The sequence below is a fragment of the Nannobrachium achirus genome, assembly GCF_963921795.1.
Source record: "Nannobrachium achirus genome assembly, chromosome: 24".
NCBI lineage: Eukaryota > Metazoa > Chordata > Actinopteri > Myctophiformes > Myctophidae > Nannobrachium > Nannobrachium achirus.
The window spans coordinates 32,393,908-32,415,032 of record NC_137831.1 but is presented as its reverse complement, the minus strand read 5'-3'; the positions used below and the strand labels follow the sequence as shown (position 1 = coordinate 32,415,032).

The window sequence follows — 21,125 nt, the reverse complement described above, 5'->3', positions numbered from 1 at the left end:
CTCCGTGAAGTATGCAGCATAGCTGGAAAGTCTTGCAAAATAACTCAGGATCAAAGCCAACATGAAGGCAGACAAGTTGTTCATGGCGATCACACAGCATGACCCTCAAGTGGACCTAAATGAAAGTCAAGTTGTTGTCCAAGAGGTAGACAACAAAGTCTTCAAAATGTGGAAAGGGAATAGAAATCCAACAAAAATAACATCTCTGGTAGTGCGTCCAAAGAAAGTGAAGAGGCTGAAGCTGGCGGCAGCGACAAAAGGAGGTGGAATTCATCCAAAGGGGTTCTGGTCAGAGACGTGCAGAGAATGTAAGAGAGGCAGGGGCTGACATTTCTGAAAGGGCATTTTGGTGAAAATATCGAAAATAGCAGACCTCCAAGCACACAACACATCGCAGCACGACGCGTTGTGAGCTTGGAGGTCTGCTATTTTCGATGCTGATTTCTACACATTTCTTGATTTCAACATAAGATGCTGCACTCAAGTTCTTTGGACAAGAGTTTGGACCATGCCTTCAGGTATGCCATGGAAAGGGGGGCATTTGCATTTCTTTCACCATAGTGAAAACTGCATTCATGGTCTGGAGAGGGCACTTTTTACAGTCGGGTCAAAGGCCCCTTTTGATGTCTATGTGTGCACGTGCCTGGTTCTGGTTGTCCCCACTGAGACTGGCGTAAACCACAATGAGCAACAGCCTCATAATACAGATGAAGTCCCAGCAGTTTGTGCGAGAGACAATTGCCCAAAAAGCAATGAAAGCTGGTAAAAAAGCACAGTCTGTCTCGTCCCCTCACATACAGTACAAGCACAGTCTGTCTCGTCCCCTCACATACAGTACAAGCCCCATGAAGGGAAACTGAAGCCGTTTGCAGAGATCAGAGAAAACACAGCAGGAAAACTCAGAAGAGTTTACAAACAGCACCAGGTCGAAACACGGGAGGACAGGAGAGCGAGGCATGTCAAAGACCAGAAGAAAGAGCCAGGATGGCATCCCAATTTTGAGTATTTCATTATAGGCGGGAGAAGAAAAATATGTTTCTGAAAATAGCATCTATAAGCTCATAACACAAATAGGATGGCAGGTGGTTAAACTGGCACAACAATCCTATGAATTTAAAGTTAAGATTGCAAGGTGAATCGTTAATGATGTATCTTTTGGTTCCTATGAGATACTTGGTGATTCTCCATCGGCAATGGAGTATTAAAAGCCCTCCAGCGCTTTAACTCGAGTACGGTACACATTTGATTTAGCGACTTTCACTTGTAGCTGAGCTAATAATTGAACAGGTGTATCTATACTTTGACTTAATTACTGGGGTGTACACATTGTACACTCTCAAGAGTTCTGGGGGTACTTGACATTAAAATGTCTGTTAGACCAGTGGTTCTCAAAGTGGATTTCAGGGACTCTCTAGGTTCCTTCATGGGGTTCTAAATGGACCCTTACAAGTCTGTACCTTTGACAGTTAGGGTCCATTTGGTTCCATTTGTACACTGTCAAAGTTAAGGGGAGATCTTCAAATGTCAAAGTTTGAGAACCACTGTGTTACACACAACAGAGCCTTGATTAGTATCATTGGTAACACCTGGGAAGGAAGAAAGGAAGAGGCCCAATTTCTTTCCAAAATGGCTACTGTGCATTAATTAAAAGCCTATTGGCCCGCTCTGAACTGACATCCAATAAAAATCTATTTAAACCGAAAGGAAACATTATAATAACAACAGTAAATAAAACAATTCCAACATACTTGGAATTCAAAGTTCCTCAGCAGGAGGGTGTTGTCTTGGCAGTGCAGTGCAACGGTTTCTTCCCTCCCCATTCACCCTCGCCTGTGTGTCCCATTGACTGTCATATAACTTGATTGAAATCTTTGGAATACTTTTAGATATGAATTATTTTCGATGAAGCAGTCGCACACAGACAGGGCTCGATCTGCCTCCTCGGAGTCACATTCATCACGTCAACCGAGTCGATATCGGACTCGTCGCTCTCTCTTTTTTTTTGCGTGTCTCTCATCCACAAAGCCAACGATCCTCGTTTGTTAGCGAGCAATCCCAAATGAATGGATGGATGGATGGATGAATGGACGTGGCTGACACGATGAAGCTATAGCCATTGTCATCGTCTGGACACATTCATCACTGTCATCGTTTTTGCTGTTGTCATCACCGCAAGCATATCATCATCATCATTATCCTCATCATCAAATGCATCACACTGTCTCAACAAATTGCAAATTACATTTGGCACAACTGAACTTCCTGTCCGTGCTCAAGAGCATTTTGTCCAGCAAAGCAGAAATCCTTTCAAATCTCCACTGGTCCCAGATACAAATTCTTATTTTTCATTATAGCAATGCTTTGTCTCCCCCCTCCCCCGCAACGACATGCCCAGTTATTTGTGAAGATGAGTAGAAAGAAGATAGGATCAAAGATAATAATAAAAAATAAAAAAAACACGACAGAAAAATGGCATCTGTTTATCTCAATCCTCAACTGCGATTTAGGGCCATTAATGGACGTCAGACGTCCCTGCTTCCGTACCAACAAGAGCAGTGACACGTTAAAGACATCCCAGAATAAGCGGCATGAACTGACTCTCGTTTTGAGTGCCGGTTTCAAGCCAACTCTGCCTCCGAAAAAGGCGCATCAGAGTTGAAGGCCGCCCACTCATCAGCTGGTCTCACTGGGTCGAGAAATTGAGAGGAAGGATTCCACGTCGCCAAAACGCGGCTTCGTTTTTTTGGGTCGCGACAGCCTCTTCCAGGCGTTTCTCTTCTGTGTGCCATCTCCTCTACAACTACGTAGTATTGAGGGACGCTAAATGCAAATCAGAGAGCGGCTTTTCAAACAGCGGTTTCCTGGTCTTCTCTCTGGATCATCTGATAATGCTGCCTGTTCTCCAGATAGGCCGCCAGCTCCGCATCCTGGGCCTTCTCAGCCCGGTTCTTTGGGGTGTCGCCCTGAGAGGTGGTGCCATGAATGGACACAGAGAGAGAAAGAGACACAGACAGACAGAGAGAGAGAAGAGAGAGAGAGAGAGAGAGAGAGAGAGAGAGAGAGAGAGAGAGAGAATTAATTTGTGAGACAGAGGACAAGGTCAAAGTTTTACCATTTTACCAAACTGTGATGAACTCTCTCTGATCAATTACTCACCCACGAAGCCTCGACTTCACGGACATTTATGATTCAATATAATGAACTCATTTGATGCCCACGAGGTGTCAACGTGTCAATCTCTTTGATGTCTACGTGTGCCCATCGGCGCGTTTGACGCGTTGTACAGTAAACTATACTGTACTGTAGCATGCAGTTTTCTCCGGATCTTTTCCTTTTTTTCTTTTCACGTTCAAAACGCAGCCTTCTCTAACGGCCGTCACACAACCGCTGTGGCGCAGGATTGTTAAAAACCGGTCCTGACTGAAAGAAAAGATTTTCGCGAAATAAACGGGACATACTTGGATTACATTTACTCAGATTACTTTTTCCGCAAGGACCTCGAAGGTAGGCAAAATGGCGGGTTGCCATGGGCACCAGCAAATTAACCCTTACATTCATCGTGGGCACCCGATGTGTTAATAGGAGGCCACGATAAAACTATTACAAAAATAAATGAACTCTTGTTTGATTGATTGATTGATTGATTATTTTATTAGACAAAAATGGAGAACAGTAAAAGTATAGCCAATACAATTGAAATGTAGTACAGTACAGTTAAACACCCTGCCTAAAAGGAAGATCTCAAATAAGACCTTTTACTGTCTTTTTTACGTTGAAAGCCCTCGGTATTTAATTCATGGACATTGTAATAACTTGGACTACACTGTCAAAGGTTATAAGAGAAGGTTTAAATATAGCATTGCCCTTTTTAAGATTTTGATCCAATATTGGATCAGGAATGCAAAAAACTATCATAAATAAAATAAAATAAATCTCCATACAGGCTTGACAGAAAGGTGGACTATCTCTTTAATATCTTCAGCCAATAACACACGTGGCATTGTGTTCAGTTAAAGAACACAACGCCACGTGTGTTAACATTGTGTAGAGCATTTTTATCATGAGATGAACACATTGCTAGCAACCTTCTGCCAACAAAATCCTGGAAGTGAAAACTAAACAAAGCTATGTGGGTTTCATTCACAAGACGGTAAATGATCATGCAGAAAGGACGTGTTCGCATTCAAAGAGCACAACAATCACTCCATTTAGCATATGGAGTAGAATTCTTTACGATGGTGATACATAATACAATATGGAGAGAAAATAGATTTAGATTATGAATAAACTGCATGATGTGTGCATGAAAAGGCAAAAAGAATTGTGCACGCACGCACGCACGCACACACACACACACACACACACACACACACACACACACACACACACACACACACACACACACACACACACACACACACACACACACACACACACACACACACACACACACACACACACACACACACACACACACACTCACACTAATTGGTGCTTGTTTACACGAGGACTGGGCAGTGGACATTATGCTGAATCATTTCCAGAATCTCACTCTAATTACTTCACCGCCCAAACACTCCATTGTGTGCATGCATGTGTGTGTGTGTGTGTGTGTGTGTGTGTGTGTGTGTGTGTGTGTGTGTGTGCGTGTGCGTGCGTGTGTGCCCCCGCACATGCGTGTTTTTGATGGGTACTCAGAACCGTCTTCACAATGAGAACTGATTTTAAATGACTGTGTGGGAAGAGAGTGATGAGAGACAGAAAAAGAAGCAGAAAAGAAGAGTGTGTACGTGTGTGTGTGTGTGTGTGCGAGCGTGCAAGTGTGTGTATGTGTGTGTGCATGCGTGTGTGTCTGTAGTTGATGAAAGAGGGTAGGCAGAGGAAATCAGGGCAGTGCAAATAAAGGGAATATGTCAAAGACGAAGTGGGGAGACGGAGAAAATAAAACAGAATGTAGAATGAAAAGAGGTTTAATGGAGAGATAACTCAAGGCCAAAGGAGATGGACAGAGAGAGAGAGAGAGAGAGAGAGAGAGAGAGAGAGAGAGAGAGAGAGAGAGATAGAGAGAGAGATTTATGCTAAGCTTTATATCAAGGCCAGAGGGTGAAGGAAACGAGTGCTACCAATATCCTGCAGATTATATTTACCACTGAGAGGAGAGGGAGAGAGAGATACCATGTTTTACTTTACCGCACCATCTCCTTTATTTATGCCATTTCATTTATTTTATATTGTTATGTAGTTTAGGTCATAATTCTAATTGTGCTTTGGCTAACAATTTTGAATTGAATTGAAATGAATTGAGAGAGAGAGAGAGAGAGAGAGAGAGAGAGAGAGAGAGAGGGAGAGAGAGAGAGAGAGAGAATGTCTACAGGTCTGGAGAGAGTTCATATCTGGAAGCACTTAGTGACTCTACCACCTCCAACCGAGAGGAGATTTGTTTGCATCTCTGTGCGTACGTGTACAGTACGTGTACAGTGTGTGTGTGTGTGTGTGTGTGTGTGTGTGTGTGTCCATATCCTTAGGCAATACACCTGGTTGGAAATGTGTGCGTTGCAAACATCTCTAATTTTCTCTCTCTCTCTCTCACTCTCTCTCTCTCTCTCTCTCTCTCTCTCTCTCTCTCTGTGGTTTTCTAGGCCATTACTGTACAGAGATCTCAGTTGAGCCTTGAGGTTTTCATCCCAACATGAAAGGTATACTGACGTAGGATTTGAATCTCCGTTTTTATGAAGAAAAAAAAAATAGTGTGAGTCTGGGAACTGTTTAGTTCAAGTTCCATATCTATCGTGTATATTGATCGTCTCTGTCTCTGTCCAAAAACTGCTACTCTTCAGGATTCAAACGTCTTTTCGTCTGAGAAATGAGTGCCGTTTCCAAGATCACACAGCCAGTCATGTTCAGGCGATTCACATTTCCCTGGGTGAGTTCACTGTAACCGCATCCCCATCAACTAACTGGACAGAAAAATGGAAAGCTTTTTTACAACAGACAAGACAGAGGCAGGACTCTGCAGTGCGCTCATTAGGGCCAATTTTAGCGACGTATTTAGCACGATTTTATCTGTCAGTGAAAAGGTTTAATTAGTCCCATTTTCCTGCACAGTAAATTCCCCAGTGTTAAATAGGTGAATGTATATTATTTAACTTGACCTTGAACATTGACCGGAGCACCCCGGAGGTCTATTAACACTTTCTGGGCTTTTATATACAATTAATTATTTAGATACCTACCTCCCGCCATTTGACAGTACCTTATTTTGAAGACCCATGTTGTGGAAATTCAGGTAGTCGGGCTCTCAATGAAAAACAGGCTCTCCAACAGTGCGGTTAATGAGCACTACTGCACTGTCTCATCAAAAACAATGTTTCAGCTGTGCGCTCTCCCTCTCCCCACACTATGCTAGGCGGCTAGGCTAGTGGTTTTCATGTGAAGTTCAGGGACATAGTAGTTAAATGTGGCATTAAAAAATTACAACAAATTAAAATTCCTATCGAACCCTAAATACAATGAAATGAAGTTGACGTGTTTTTGTTTTTAAGGGCAACATTGCACTCGCGGGTCTGCCTTATCATGGTTATTTGGCACTTCAGCCCTGCCTACGAAAAAAAAAGTAAGTATCAAAGTATAAAGTAAGTATAAAAAAGCATCAAAAGTAGCAGATCAAAAGCATCAAAAGTAGCAGATCTGCAAGCTCAAAATGGAATTGCTACTTTTGGTGCTTTTGTGTGACGGCGTGGTATGATCAAGTAGGGAAAGTAAAATCACTTTCAAGATTTTTCTAAAATGTTCAAAAATAGCAGATTTTGCTCTGCTAATTTTGAATATCCAACGTATAAATGGATAAAGTGGTTATAATGATCGTGATGCATTATTAACTATTTATCCTGCGGGTCCCCCCGGAATCCCACCCAGGGACCCCTGCGGGGACCCCCGGAATCCATATTCTGGGCATGTAATGAAAGAAAACTCGCCGAAAATAGCGAATGCACAACGAGATCCGCTATGTTTTTCCTCAAAGAGATTTGGTTTCAAGGGAGCAAAAAAAAAGGAGGAGGCCAAGTAATAGACAGCTGGGATATCCCGGTCAAAGAAATGTATAGGGTTTGAAGTGGTTATGCCTAATTTATACTGTGCGAGACAAGCCCTCAGAGCCACATTTCTTTTTTTTTTTTTACATAATTTGGAACGTCCACAAAGGCTGTGAGCCACTTGGCACTTTACAACACTGGGTCATTACTGGTGTCTCAGCTTTTGATTGGTTGCCTGGCCTGGGGATACAGAACGATCTGTGTTGCTCAAGGATATCGTCACTGTCGGGCAGAAACCTCGTATCTCCAAGTTTCAAATTTGTATGTTTTTTCGCGGAGTAAAGACCTGCTCCATCAGACAAGTCCGTTGCACAAAAGTAGTGAAAACAGCAGATCTACAAGCACACAACGCCTCGCGGTGCGAGGCGTTGTGTGCTTGTAGATCGGCGGTTTTCACTAGTTTAGTTCATTTCTTTTAAATGATCAAAATGAACGGTTTCGGACATACAAGGTTTCCACCCGACAACGACGATATGAGAAATAAGTTCTTGCCATGGACACGGGACACTCGTCACTGAGCCTGTGTATTATTGAGTACAAATGCCCAGAGCTATGAGCCGCGGAGCTCGTCTTTAAGCCTTGATTTATACTTGGGATGCGTGCCGTGTCGCGCAACCCAAAAGAGACGATTTACAAGCTTCCAACGCCTGTGCGCTGCCACACGTCGTGAGCTTGTAAATCAGCTATGTCCGGTTGCGCGACGCCGGCGTGTGGCCGAGTATAAATCCCCCTTTTTTACACATTATGAGCTAAGACTTTAGTCTCAGCTGATCTGAGGATACCGGCGAGTCAGCGACCTTCTTGCCTCCCGGGCCGCCTTGAAAAGCAACTGCCTCGTTTATCTTCGACAACGGGGTAAACGAGGCAAAGCCTTAGCGGAGCAGATTTTTATGTTTAGAGACGGATCAGAGAATTTAGGAACCGGGAATGAGGGCAAACAGACAGACAGACAGACAGACAGACGGAGGTTGATAAGGAAGTCTCCAAAGACGACTGTCAACAGATTCAACTAAACAAGAGAGAGTTGTCAGAATGCTGTCGAGGGGGATGGAGTGAATATGAAGGGAGGGACAGAGGGTAACTATGGATGGAGAGAGGGACAGATGAACAGAAAGACAGACACAAAGACTTGCTGCAGGCCTGTCATACAGATTTTTGGGAGGGGGGGGGGGGGGGTCAAGACCCAAGACCTGGGCCCCCCCTCCACGTGGGCCTCCCTCGGTTTTTCGCCCGCGCTGGCCGGAAAAATATGTATTTTTACACGGGAAATTATTCATTTTTAAAGTAAAAAAAACTGTTAAAAAGAGTTCTACATGGCGGCAGAACCGTTTAGGGTTTATATAAAGCATGATCTTACCTTGGGAGAAAGTTCTTTCACAGTCGCTCAAATCTTTCCTACACAAACTAGACTGCTCGCGAGTCCCGTTCAATGGGGGGCCCCCCACCGCAGGGCCCCCCATTTCCGGGAGGGGGGGACAACAGTACCCTACCCACAGGTTGAGAACCAGTGGGTTAGGTGAGTGATCTTACCTGTAAGTCTGTTTTCATCAGCGATGCTCCGGCTTCTACTAGGTAATGACAGATGGTCCTCTGACACATGGAGGCAGCCCTGTGGAGCACCGTCTCTCCACTACACACACACACACACACACACACACACACACACACACACACACACACACACACACACACACACACACACACACACACACACACACACACACACACACACACACACACACACACACACACACACACACACACACACAGTTAGTTGCATAATGGTGCATTGTTTCACAATTTTACAAATCACATTGTGTACTCATAGATTTGTATAGAATTTTTTAACAGGAAGTATCTTACTGTTGTTTTTCTGTGACGTCGAGCAAATCACTTGGTGCTGGTACAGACAGAAAGACAGACAGTTGGGTAACCAATACATACAGTATATATCCATAGTTACACTGCTGGCATAACAACATTTTTAATAGCCGATTTCTCTGCTACTTGTCGAGGGGAAGGAAATAAGAAATTGAGTTCAAGACAAGTGGATGTTCAATAGCTAAGTGATAAATAATGAAGGGCTGAAGACAGATATGGGAGCAGTGGTTAAACTTTAAAACTGTAAAGGAATTAATTTAAAGTATTTGAGAATAAGATCAAACTAGAAGCAGTGCTCTTCCGAGCATAGATCTCAACCAAGTCAGGTAGGTTATTGTGGACCCCTGGTGGCTCTATAAAAAGCAGGCGCATAAAACGTTTTACACTGATCGGTTATTGGTAAAAACAAAAATCAGTCTGTTATAGCGCCACCATGAGGCTGATTTGAACATTTCAAACTGGCATTTCTTCCTCTGCCTAGTGGGAATGTGCGTGCAAACTTTCACAGAAATAGCACTGTGTGTTCATGATTTGAGACAAAAGGGTAGCCTGACGCTCAGCCTGAATTGACATTTTGTTTCACTCGCCAAAACAACATTTTAAAGGGGTGTGGCTAGCGATTCAGGGTCAGGAACCAGGCTAACAAAAGGGAGCACTCTTATAAACTTTAGAAGCCAATCTTAGCCAATCAGGATGGAATATGAAAAATCTGAAAGAACCATTTTGTTTAATGACATGCTGTGTTCCGATTTGCGGAGTAATAACATGATTTCAATGTCAAATGGTCTACGCCAATGGTCATGTTGTTACCATTGTCCAGGATGTAGCGCACCGTCTCCTTGCTTCCTGTGTCGACGGCATGGTGCAGCAAGCTGCGACCCGATTGGTCCAAGGCCGTCAAGTCCGCCCCCTTCAGGTGGAGCTCCCGCAGCTGTTGGCGGAGAAGGAAGCGCATGTTGAACAGGTCACACATCTCAACCAAGTGACTGGGATTCAGCGTGGGGCAATCTGGGAACCCATCGTCAAAGAAAGGGCGACACCTATCGGTTTGTCTCTGAGAAGCGTAGCGACTCTGAGGCTGTCTCGAGAGATTAAGCATGGGGTGCAGCGAGGGACCTGTAGAGGTCTTTAACTGAGAGTCAAATTAACACTTTAGCCCCCATTTGCGGCAAAACGCGTCCATGAGCCTTTTCATTTTTTAATATGAGACGGCCGTCTGATACACCCCGCAGTAAAGCAGGGACTCAATTTCCCATGATCCTTCGGGAGATGCAGTCATCCGGGTATCTGGCTTTCCATTCAGACCAATGGTAGAGAATTCAGAAAAGTGGATTTATCTAGGATTCTACTCCCAGATCGTCCAAATCATCCAAAGACGCTTTTAACAAATTAACGTTGTATACTTTAAGTTCTTATTTGTTAGTACAGGTATCAGTATGAAAACAAATATTAATGTTTTATATTAATGGTGTTAAGTGTTCAGATGGGTGAGTGACTAACAATTAATTTCAGATTTTCAAGAGGGCCCTGATCCGGAAAAGTGTTGAAAACCCACGGGCACAATTCATCAAATGGCCACAGCTGACTGGGTACAGAGGCAGTCTGGTAATAATCGGAAAGATTGCAGGTTCTACCCTCAGCTCACCCAGACTACGTGTCCAGACAACTATTCCAAATATTGTACTTTTACACCTCTACATTTATTTGAAAACTTTAGTCACTAGTCACTTTGCAGATATAAATGATTATATTATAAAACATACATGAACCACTTTAGCCCTATTATATACCTTGGCTATTTGAAAATAGCCGATCTACAAGCTCACAACGCGTCGCATCGCGACGCGTTGTGAGCTTGTAGATCAGCTATTTTCAAACGTTTTGTACTTTTACTTTTGTTACTTTAACTCATCTGGTGCCGATCCCGAACTAGTTCGGCTTTATTTCAATCCAATACAATCTTTTTTTTATTAATTCACTTACCCCGAGCTGCTTGTAGAGTCGTGGGTGGTCCTGGCTCGCTAGCCGCTAGCCAGCTAGCCATTCTACTCTGTCCGACGATATATTCCATTAAAAATGGTTTAAAATACATTTTTGAGCTCCCCAATGTTCACCCGATGTTCGGCGCCGCTTCCGAAGTAGTTCGGCTTTATTTAATTAAATGAATAAAATGATAAGAGGCCTTCTGAAGCCTGGCTTGATTTTTGTAGCTACTAGCCGAAAGCTAACAACGTCCCGGCCGGCCGTAATTTGCGAACGCAATCGCCAATCTCCGCCTAATCCAATGAAAGGCCGCATCTTTAAAGGCTTATATCTCTTTTTTGTGTTTTAGGAAAGCGGCGCGAGGTTTATTTACGGCGAAATCGCCCAAAAATGATCTTTTAGATGACAAAATGGGAATAGCCATTCTGTTAGCATCTTCATCCGGGACATTTCCATGCCGTGCAGGAACGTGAGCACGTCAGGTCCTGGAAGCTGAAGTCCTGGAAGCTAAAGCGCTCGCCTATGAGAGATGCGCTGGCATTCCTTGGCCCCTAGAGGGCGCTGGCGCTCAAAGAGTTAAGAACATTTTAATGCCAAAACTTTCATACTTTTACTTTAAGTACATTTAAATGCCAAAACTTTCATACTTTTACTCAAGTACATTTATAATTCTGGACTTTCACTTGTAACAGAGTACATCTACGTTGCAGTATTTATACTTTTACTTAAGTAAAGAATGTGAGTACTTTTTCCACCACTGCCACAATCTTCGAATGCTATATACGTATAGTCTGGAACTACACCTCCTGAAACACGAGTAACGGAAGCTGGCATTTACGTTCACAAAAATATATTTTAAAATATAATTTCTGATGAGCTTAAGTTAAATATTCTTGGATGATTTTAATTTATATTAGGATAAAATTAATGTGCACAACTGTAAAACGAAACAGAGGTGGGGCATCACATCCGCTTTCATGGCAGACACTCATCATCAGTACTTCCGTCCCCTAGACTGTATGTATCAGGGACGTGCTGGCCATCGGGAAAAGCAGGACAACTCCCGAACGGCCGGTTCATTCCCGGCCGGTCCAGGCCGGCCATTAGGAAAAAAATCAAAATAAAATGTCCGCCTTCGTTCCATTTTGGGGGCTGGGCGGCCAACAAAGTAAATCTTCACTGTCGGGCAGAAACCTCGTATTTCTTTCGCAAAGCAAAGCCCTGCTTCATCATACAAGGCTGTTGCACAAAAGTAGTGAAAACAGCAGATCTACAAAACATCTACAACAAACAAACAACAAAAGATCTACAAAACAGCAGATCTACAAGCACACAACGCCTCGCGGTGCGAGGCATTGTGTGCTTGTAGATCGGCTGTTTTCACTAGTTTAAATAATTTTTAAAATGATAAATACAAAACAAACGGTTTTGGACATACAAGGTTTCCACCTGACAACGACAAAATATAACTCATGTACAGTAATTGGCCCACTGACTTGTCACTTGTCATGATCTGAAACTGCAAATCTTTGAGTAGCAGCAGCAATGAGGGCCTCTCCAACTATTTTTCCCGGTCTGAATCAGGGGCCCAGCATGTCCCTGGTATGTATGACGGGGGCATTTTCTAATTGAGGAAGACAACAGTCTGACCACGCGAGACTTCTGAACAAGGCACGTACCCCCCTGCCAGCCCATCCATTGGGTTAAGCAGTAAAAGTAATGTCCCCCGTAGACCAGTAAATACTCCCTTTGCAGTCAATACTTGCAATGAGAGAGTCTCAGGTCAAGAAGGGTGGCGTGTTGAGCTTTAATTACCTTCCCTGGGGGTCTCCCTTCAAAGAAAACTTCAAAATACTAAAAAAATAATGATGATTCTCAGAATGCCAGCACAGGGCTTTGCAGAGTTTTCAGACAAAACTTTGGAACGAAGGAAATGCTGCAATTATCGATTCTTGTTTTCTTTCATAATCGACTAAATCAATTAGTTTGATAAGCCACTTAAAGTAGTTCTATTGATTACTCACGCCATGGAGACTTGAATTAAATAATATTTTATGGTATTTGCTGCATTCCATTGATTCCGGATGGGGACCCGGATGGGGAGTAATGCATTCAGGTCTGGAATCAATGGGGGTAAATTTACTATAATATATATGTATATTTTTTTGTCTTAGGATTGCAACAAACACAATATTATTGAACTCAAGTCTCCATGACATGAGTAATCAATAGAACATTTTTAATCTTGGGGGTGAACTACTCCTTTAAAGATGCGGTGCCATGATTTTAATTATGATTATACTAGGAAGATTTTTTTTCTCCAAAAAAGTGTACAGAAAGTGTTAAAATTATGTTTTTATGTGGCCACACCCATCAGTTCATTAAGTATACCTGGTTGTCAGGTGGGTGGTGAGTGACCCAGCCGAAGTTATAGCCACACCCACAGTGTTGGGTGTATGGTAAAGGGGGAGGGGGTTGATTGTATGATGTCATTAACTCTGTGTTTTTCAGTTGGGCCTTTTGACTCAGAGGCTTTCAGCTTTCAAGAAGTAACCAAAAATACACAGGGAAGACACATTTGCACAGTATAACCCCACCCTAATATTAACTTCATAGACACATACAAAACTATGGCACCACCTCTTTAAGTAAAACATTTGAGTACTTTTTCCATCACTGCTCGCCACTCACCAGCTTGTGGTCCTTGCTCTTCACGCACTCCACCAACATCTCTGGAGACACTGAGACAGAGAGACAGACAGACAGACAGACGCAGAGAACGACAGAAGAGGACCGTTATGTATGGAAAAATCTATGCCAACGGATAACGTATCTTTTACAAAACCATCGTCCATGCTTTTCCCTTGAGGGTACAATAAATTAGGTTCAGTATCGGACCGGGCCGGTCTTTTATTATCCCTCATTAGGATGTAGTTCAATGTTATTGATCGGTGCAGGCTTTATTTAGCCCAAAGGGCCCTTCGCACTAATCACCGTGGCTAATAAAGATATCGTTTTCAAAATCGTTCCAAGTCAAGTGGCTGGCACAGTCCACACCACAACTATAACAGAAATACAATGGTACAAAAAGACTGTAGTTATAATTATAGTTACAGTGCACAACATACTGTAGTTATAGTTATAGTTATAGTGTGAATGGCCCTTGATTGATTTTTAAAGTGGTCTTTATCCATGTTATATAACACTAATAATATATATATATATATATATATATATATATATATATATATATATATATATATATATATATATATTTCTTTTTTTTTCTTTTTTCTTTTTTTACTATACTACCAGTGGTAAACATTAACATAAAAAGACACCTCGATAAGCACTTTAGCAGCACAGAAATCAGTTCCCAATCAGTTGAGTAGCAGGTGAATAAGGACTTAAATAAATCATATTGGGGCGACGGAGCGTCGACAGCACGCCAATCCAAGAGGTCAGAGTTCACGTTCGTTGACCTCTGACCTGTGAAATTCATATGTCATCCCGCACCGTAGAAGCATATATCCTTTTTTTTTCTTTTTTGCAGATTCATTGATCCTGGCCGCAGCCCCTTCCCTCTGTTTACGTTCGATACCAGATGTGGAGATCACAAAGTGCATTACAAACCCCGGTTTCTCAGTGTCGGGTCCGAGGACCACCAGGGCCCGCCAGGGATTTAAATGGATCCTTAGGTGGCCACAGAGAAGGCCTTTTGAGCAGGGGTCATCAATATGTCCGTACATGGACAAATGTGTCTATGGCAAGACTTGTCCATATCCGTGGGCAAATTCGAGATTTTGTTAATTCACACCATTATAATTCACACTGTTCTTTTTTTGATCAAGACCCAATTACTGAATGTCACTCTTCAGGTTTCTTCTGAAGATGGCACTGATTTACTATGGCACTATGTAATGCACATAATAGGAGTCCACTGGGACAGCAGTTCTCAAACGCTTTATTTTAGCCATAACTGTGAGTGTACAAATGGAACCAAATGGACCCGTACAATCTCAGTTACATAACTGTAATGGTCATTTAGGACTAGCTCTTTATGCTCATGCCTGAGGGATTTTTTTTTCACCCGGTGTCAATTATCTAATGTAATCCTGAACGCTACACTCCCTCTGCCAACCTGGGGAGACAACGGACTGACCTCATGCTTCCTTCTATGCATGAGGAGTCCAAGCCGCTTCTTTTCACCTGACAAGGGGAAGTTTCCCTGGTTGAACGTAACGTGTGGAAGGAACACCTTATTCCAACCAGTTCCTTCCCCCTCCATCAGGCACCCCGGCTGGCCAGGGGGAGGCAGTATAGAGACCAGGATTACTGCATGTTTTTTGTGAGGGTATCTACCCTGGGAGACACAGGGGAGAACACGCAAACTCCACACAGAAAGGCCAACCAGATATACTATAAAAATAGCAGATATACAAGCTCAAAGAGCGCCGCGAGTGCCACGCTGTGAGCTTGTAGAGCTGCTATTTTAGAAAGAAATCTTGAAAATGTGTGCAAATCTTTGAATATATATATATTTTCAAAGCAAACCTCTCTGCTTTTGGGAGGTTCCTGGAGCAACAAATTTTGAGATGGGGGTCTGTGGCCAAATACATATCATTTTGAGGGTCCACTGACATGAAAACGTTTGAGAACCACTTATAGAATCGGGTGAAATATTCAAAGACATTTTTTTTTAAACAAAATAAAATAAAAAATAGATATACAAGCTCACAGCGCAGTGAGCTTGTATATCTGCTATTTTCTAATAGTTAAAGCATAACATAATGGTTAACACGGTTAAAACGCGGAACCCCACAGACAACAGGGAGCAGTTTTCATAATGCATGTGAAATTGGGGACCCTTGGCTTGAGATTAGAAAGGTTGAGACGGCAACAAACGGCTGTTCAGAGAGACAAGAATAGATGTAAGCAATTTGATGTTCCTGTGTTCAACAATAAGGCTTGACAGGCTTAAGCTATTGTCAGTATTGTTACATACAAATAAAGACCTTGACGAGGCATTTAACCGGTGCTGTACATTTACTCAAGTAACTCTACTCGAGTACAGTTCTGAGGCGCTTTCATCTTAATTGAGTATTTACATTTTGTGCCACTTTATACTTCTAACCCCACTACTTCTCAGAGGCAAAATATTGTACTCTTTACACTACAATTATTTGACAGCTTTATAGGTACAGATTTTGATTATTAATATACATGTACATTAACCCATTAAAACTGGGAAAGCGTCATTGTCATTTTAGATTTCTTTTAAAAAATAATAGCAGATATACAAGCTCACAGCACATCATTTCGTGCCACGCTGTGAGCTTGTACATCTGCCATTTTTGAGCGGTGCTCCTGGAACAGGAGCTATAGCTCCAAAATCTGGCTTTGTCCAATCAAAATCGATGGGAATAATGTGTTCAAAAATGTATTGTTAACATTAATTACAATCCAGTAATATGACAGTGAAATGAAAACAGGACTTGTACTTGTAGCAGAGTATTTCTACACTATGGTATTGCTTTTTACTTAAGTAAGAATCTGAGCACTTTCTCCACCTCTGCATTTAACTGCGTGCAATGTTGCTGACAATTGTCTGTATTGTTCATATAGAACAATATACAGACCTTGGACATTATCTTCTCGGGAACAACAACAATGCTCTGGTAGCGCTGCTGAGAGACAGTGACACACGTGGCATCCTACAGTACCTTGCTCCAGTGCCACGTGACAAGACTTTTGTGGGCAGAATCCACATCTGACCATCATTGTGGTTCTCAAACGTTTCCATGTCATGGAAACGATATAAACTAAGTCGATATAAACTAAGCACGGAGTCGATATAAACTAAGCACAAAAAGAAAGGAAACTTGACTTCGGTCCATTATATATCACCTTTAATAATAGCAATTTGTATTGTATTTTATATCATGTTTATCGTTCATTTGTCACCTTTACAACGAGGTACAGTTTGTAAGCATCGGGCACTCGAGGCATGAGCTACACAGCCAAACGTGTGGGTAGCGACAAATGTGCCAACATTCGGTCCATTAAATAGCTCCCCTTTAATTATGCCAAATGGTATTGTGTTTGATATCATTGTTATGGTTGATTTGTCACCTTTACAACGTGGTGACAAATCTGAGCAACACAGCCAAACGTGTAGGTAGCGCCCCTCGAAAAATTATTAAACACATAATTATAAGCTCAGTGTCAGGGAAGCCCAAAACGAGAGTAAATGACAGCAGAAGAGTATTGCAAGCCATTTTGGCAACATTTTGGTGCTTCTTTTTGTGCTTAGTTTATATTTGGCCACGGACACCCATTTGAAAACATTTTGTGCCAGCAGGACACCTATACAACATTTGTGTTGTTAAAATATACAAGTACCTGTACTTTTTGCTGGGGACCCCTGAGACCCTCTCAAGGACCCCTGAGGGTCCATGTACACCACTTTGAGACCCATTGATTTAGAGAAGACTGATGACACATAACATAGCGGAATCGAAGGGCGGAGAGGGGGAAGAACATGCAACACAAGTCTGTGGAATCGAACCTAGGTGGAGATATATTGTTTGCAAGGTTTAATTTGCTGGGCGGGGTGCAGGGACGTGCAGAGAATGATATTCTCAGGGGCTGATATTTTTAAAGGGCCTTTTGGTGAAAATATAGAAAATAGAAGACCTCCAAGCTCACAATGTGTCGTGCTGCGACGCGTTGTGAGCTTGGAGGTTGGCTATTTTCGATGCTTGATTTCTAATTCTACACAGAGAGGGCAATTCTTTCAACATAAGATGATGCATGCAAGTTCAGGAGAGTTTGGACAAGGCAATTCTGTTGAACGCTGCCTTCAAGTATGGCATGGAAAGAGGCCATTTGCATTCATGGTCTGGAGAGGGCACTTTTTACAGATGGATAAAAGGGCAGCGGCTCAAGCCCCCTATGATGTCTATGTGTGCACGTGCCTGGTGGGGTGAAATCCATGCCTTTGCTCTGGTCAATCATGTCCGGTGGGATACGTTTCATCGCTGCTTCTGGTCGGTCAGGATTCAATACATGCATTTCCTTTTGGGAATACTAAGCAATATGTTTGATATGTTTGATTAACCCTGGCCCCCCCATATATTCTTGACTTATTTGCACTGACTTTGGTTACTTACTGTATTTGCTGGCCCTGCACTATTGGGTTGTGTTGGTTGTACTGTGTATTATTGCGGTGTTGATATGGCGGTGTGATACTTGTGTTGCATGACTGCACTGACTAGCAGTGACTGTTATGTGCACTCTTTTTGTTTGGCACTGTTTGTGAAGTTATGCTTTGACAATAGCTTTTTTGTGTGTGTGACGTGTCACTTATGAATGTTAAATGTTTCGTGGTCACTTTATGTATATATTCTTCTTCTTTTTTTGCAATAGCTTTCGACACTTTATGTTTTATTTATCTTTTTTTGTGCTTGCTCTTTGACTGTACACTACAGTACTCTTTTTCTTTTTCTTACTTCTCTGCAACTTGTAACCTTAACTGCTGTGCTGCCTCTGGGCAACTGAATTTCCCCTGTGGGATAATAAAGGTATCTATCTAACTATCTATCTATCTATCTATCTATTATCCCGTGTACAATGAATATTTAACGTTTTTTTTCAACCGAACTGGTTGTTTGGCAGCACAGTGGGACAGGCAGGTGGACAGACTGACACAGCCATAACCCACCAGTGAGGCTGAAAAACAAGTTGAGTGTAGCAGTCCAGCCGCACCTGGGATATTTGAACAACGGAGCAGTATTGCCCTCGTAAGTTGCATGTGTCCACGCAGACAGTGTGTGTGCAGCCTGTGCACAGAGCACGTATGGAAGAAGATAAATGCATAAATTATTACTAGTCCAGGCTATTGATGATATTCAATTCTAATATATAAAGTCTTTAAAATGATAGACATGCAGATGTGCCATTGTATTAGGTTTCCAGTGGATTGGCATAACATTGGGCTTGTAGATCAGCTATTTTATGACCTTCCCTGACATGGAAGTTTAAATCTACCTGTGAAGGTGGATTCTGCTTTTCAATGGGAATGGAGTAGTTTCTTGCCATTTGTGGGTTTCTGCAAAAAATACACTCTCCGTAAAAATGCATTTGCAGAACATTTTCAGGAAAAAATAAGTAAAATTAATTATCAAAACCTCGACCAGTAGTCAGTCAGTCAGTCCGCCAGTCAGTCTGTCTGTCTGTCACACGTCACACTTTTGCCCTGCTCATATCTCCGCAACCGTTGCCCCGATCCATGCCAAATTTTGCACACACACTCCTTGCCTGCCAAACCACAACGTCCACTAATTCAATTCTCAAATGGCCCTCTTCTAGCGCCACCATGAGGCCGATTCTTGCAAAACACATTTTTGGACACTGCTCCTACAGATGTTGACCTAAAATCACGCAAATCGGTACACTCTACACTCTTGTTATCAACATGGATCTGTCCCATTTAGTGCCACCTTCAGGCTGATTTTTTCAAACACATTTTTGACACTGCTCCTACACATTTTGCCCTAAAATCACGCTGCGACCTGACGGTCGCTTATCTCCCGATTAGGGAGTCTTACTGGTAAATTAATACGGCACATCTGTACATGCAGTTACAATAGGTAAAAAGTAAATACAATACAATACAAGCACACATCATTAACGTTGGTTTTAGTTCTTTTGCACATCTCATTCATTGAGCCATGAGCTTTCTGAAGCAACCTCACACCATGGTGGATGGGAACACATGTATCATTGTGTATGAATCTTTTATGTGCACCCGCTGTTTGTGTTTGCCTCTCGGTGTGTGTACTGTATGTGCGTCTGTCACACCCTGTCAGATTGTCGGAAGACAGCCGGTCTCTGTGTCCCAGTTTTCCAGCTGTCACAAAGTGATCTTATAGCCTTGTTTCCTTGGAGTTTTTTATAATCCTTTTTAGGACCGCTCCTTCGCTGGAGGTGGTTGCAGCAGGAGATCCAACACGACTGAAAAACCCATGCATTGTCAGCGTCAGTGCTGGGTTAACGTTGCTTTTAAAAGTAACTCATTAATACACATTCCCTGCCATTTAACAATACCTTCGTACTCTCATATGCCTCCAGTCTCCATAGACTTCCATGTAATTCATGCACGGATCATGCACACCCATGCCTAGATAATGCACCACGTGTGTCCACATAGAGCATCGCAGTTGAAGCCCCACCCCGTCCTCACTCTGGTGTCGGAAGCGTTTTCCGCATTCATTTCTTCCATAGACATTTCATAAAGTATTTATTTAAACGTTTTTAAGCCTTGGACAAAGCCACCTCGGCTGGAGAGGGATCGTGTCAATATTCACATTTTTTTGAATGCAAAGATTAATTAGAAAGCTGAAAAAAAGGGCAGGGTACAAGACTGTGTACATCATTATTTTTAAAATTGCGGAAACTACACTCCCAGAATGCATAGCGAATGTTGTTGTTTCCTGAAATAAAGCCCTTAAATCACGCTCAGTTTAGTTATCCAGGCCAGCATACGGCCTGAAATGTAATGATTGTCATCTCTGTGGACGCTCTTATCGTCATCCTTAACATAGTGGATCATATTTGTAAAAGAAAGACGATCGCTCACGTTGTTCTGCTGACGTGCAATAATCCGCCGGGAAGACAGGGAGCAGTAGCTACTTCCGCGGTAACCGCAAGATACATGAAAGAAGAAGAAGCTAGACCAATCACAGACGTCGTTTTTACGTTTAGCAGTATGGGAAATGCAGTTCTTCTCCGTGCAATCTTGATTAAAACCTGTTTTTACTAAAACTAGAGTGATTGCATACATACTCGGGGGTTCTACAGGAGCATATAGAACCATTTTACAACCACCAGCCTAGTGGTAAGTGTACATTGAATTGCTACGACTTTGTGGCTGATAATGAAAAACACTATGGTGAAAATGAATGGGTTGTTTACTTCCGACACCGCACTGCGATGCTCTATTGCTCACAGCTTTCAAACAAAAAAATCTGAATGGAAATCCGTTCAGGCATTCATGAGATAGCAGCCATTATGTTTTCCTAAAATGTAAACAAAGATGGCTGCCATGTTTGAAAGATGGGGTGGCTATGGGGGTTAAACATGCAATTTCGCGATTGCTATCATGTCTAC

General features: G+C 42.4%; 1 protein-coding gene across 1 annotated transcript in view; it reads right to left on the bottom strand.

Annotated features, from left to right (window-relative positions):
• Positions 1 to 450: 450 nt before the first annotated feature.
• dgkza (diacylglycerol kinase, zeta a) overlaps positions 451 to 21,125 on the bottom strand; it is a 127,072-nt gene continuing 106,397 nt past the window's right edge. The window contains exons 30-34 of the mRNA XM_080720213.1: positions 13,647 to 13,696; positions 9,783 to 9,903; positions 8,955 to 8,991; positions 8,622 to 8,721; positions 451 to 2,963 (exon numbers count right to left, since the gene is read on the bottom strand). Of these exons, the coding sequence (XP_080576339.1) occupies positions 2,847 to 2,963; positions 8,622 to 8,721; positions 8,955 to 8,991; positions 9,783 to 9,903; positions 13,647 to 13,696 (425 nt within the window). The 3' untranslated portion in view covers positions 451 to 2,846. The remainder of the gene's footprint in view (positions 2,964 to 8,621; positions 8,722 to 8,954; positions 8,992 to 9,782; positions 9,904 to 13,646; positions 13,697 to 21,125) is intronic.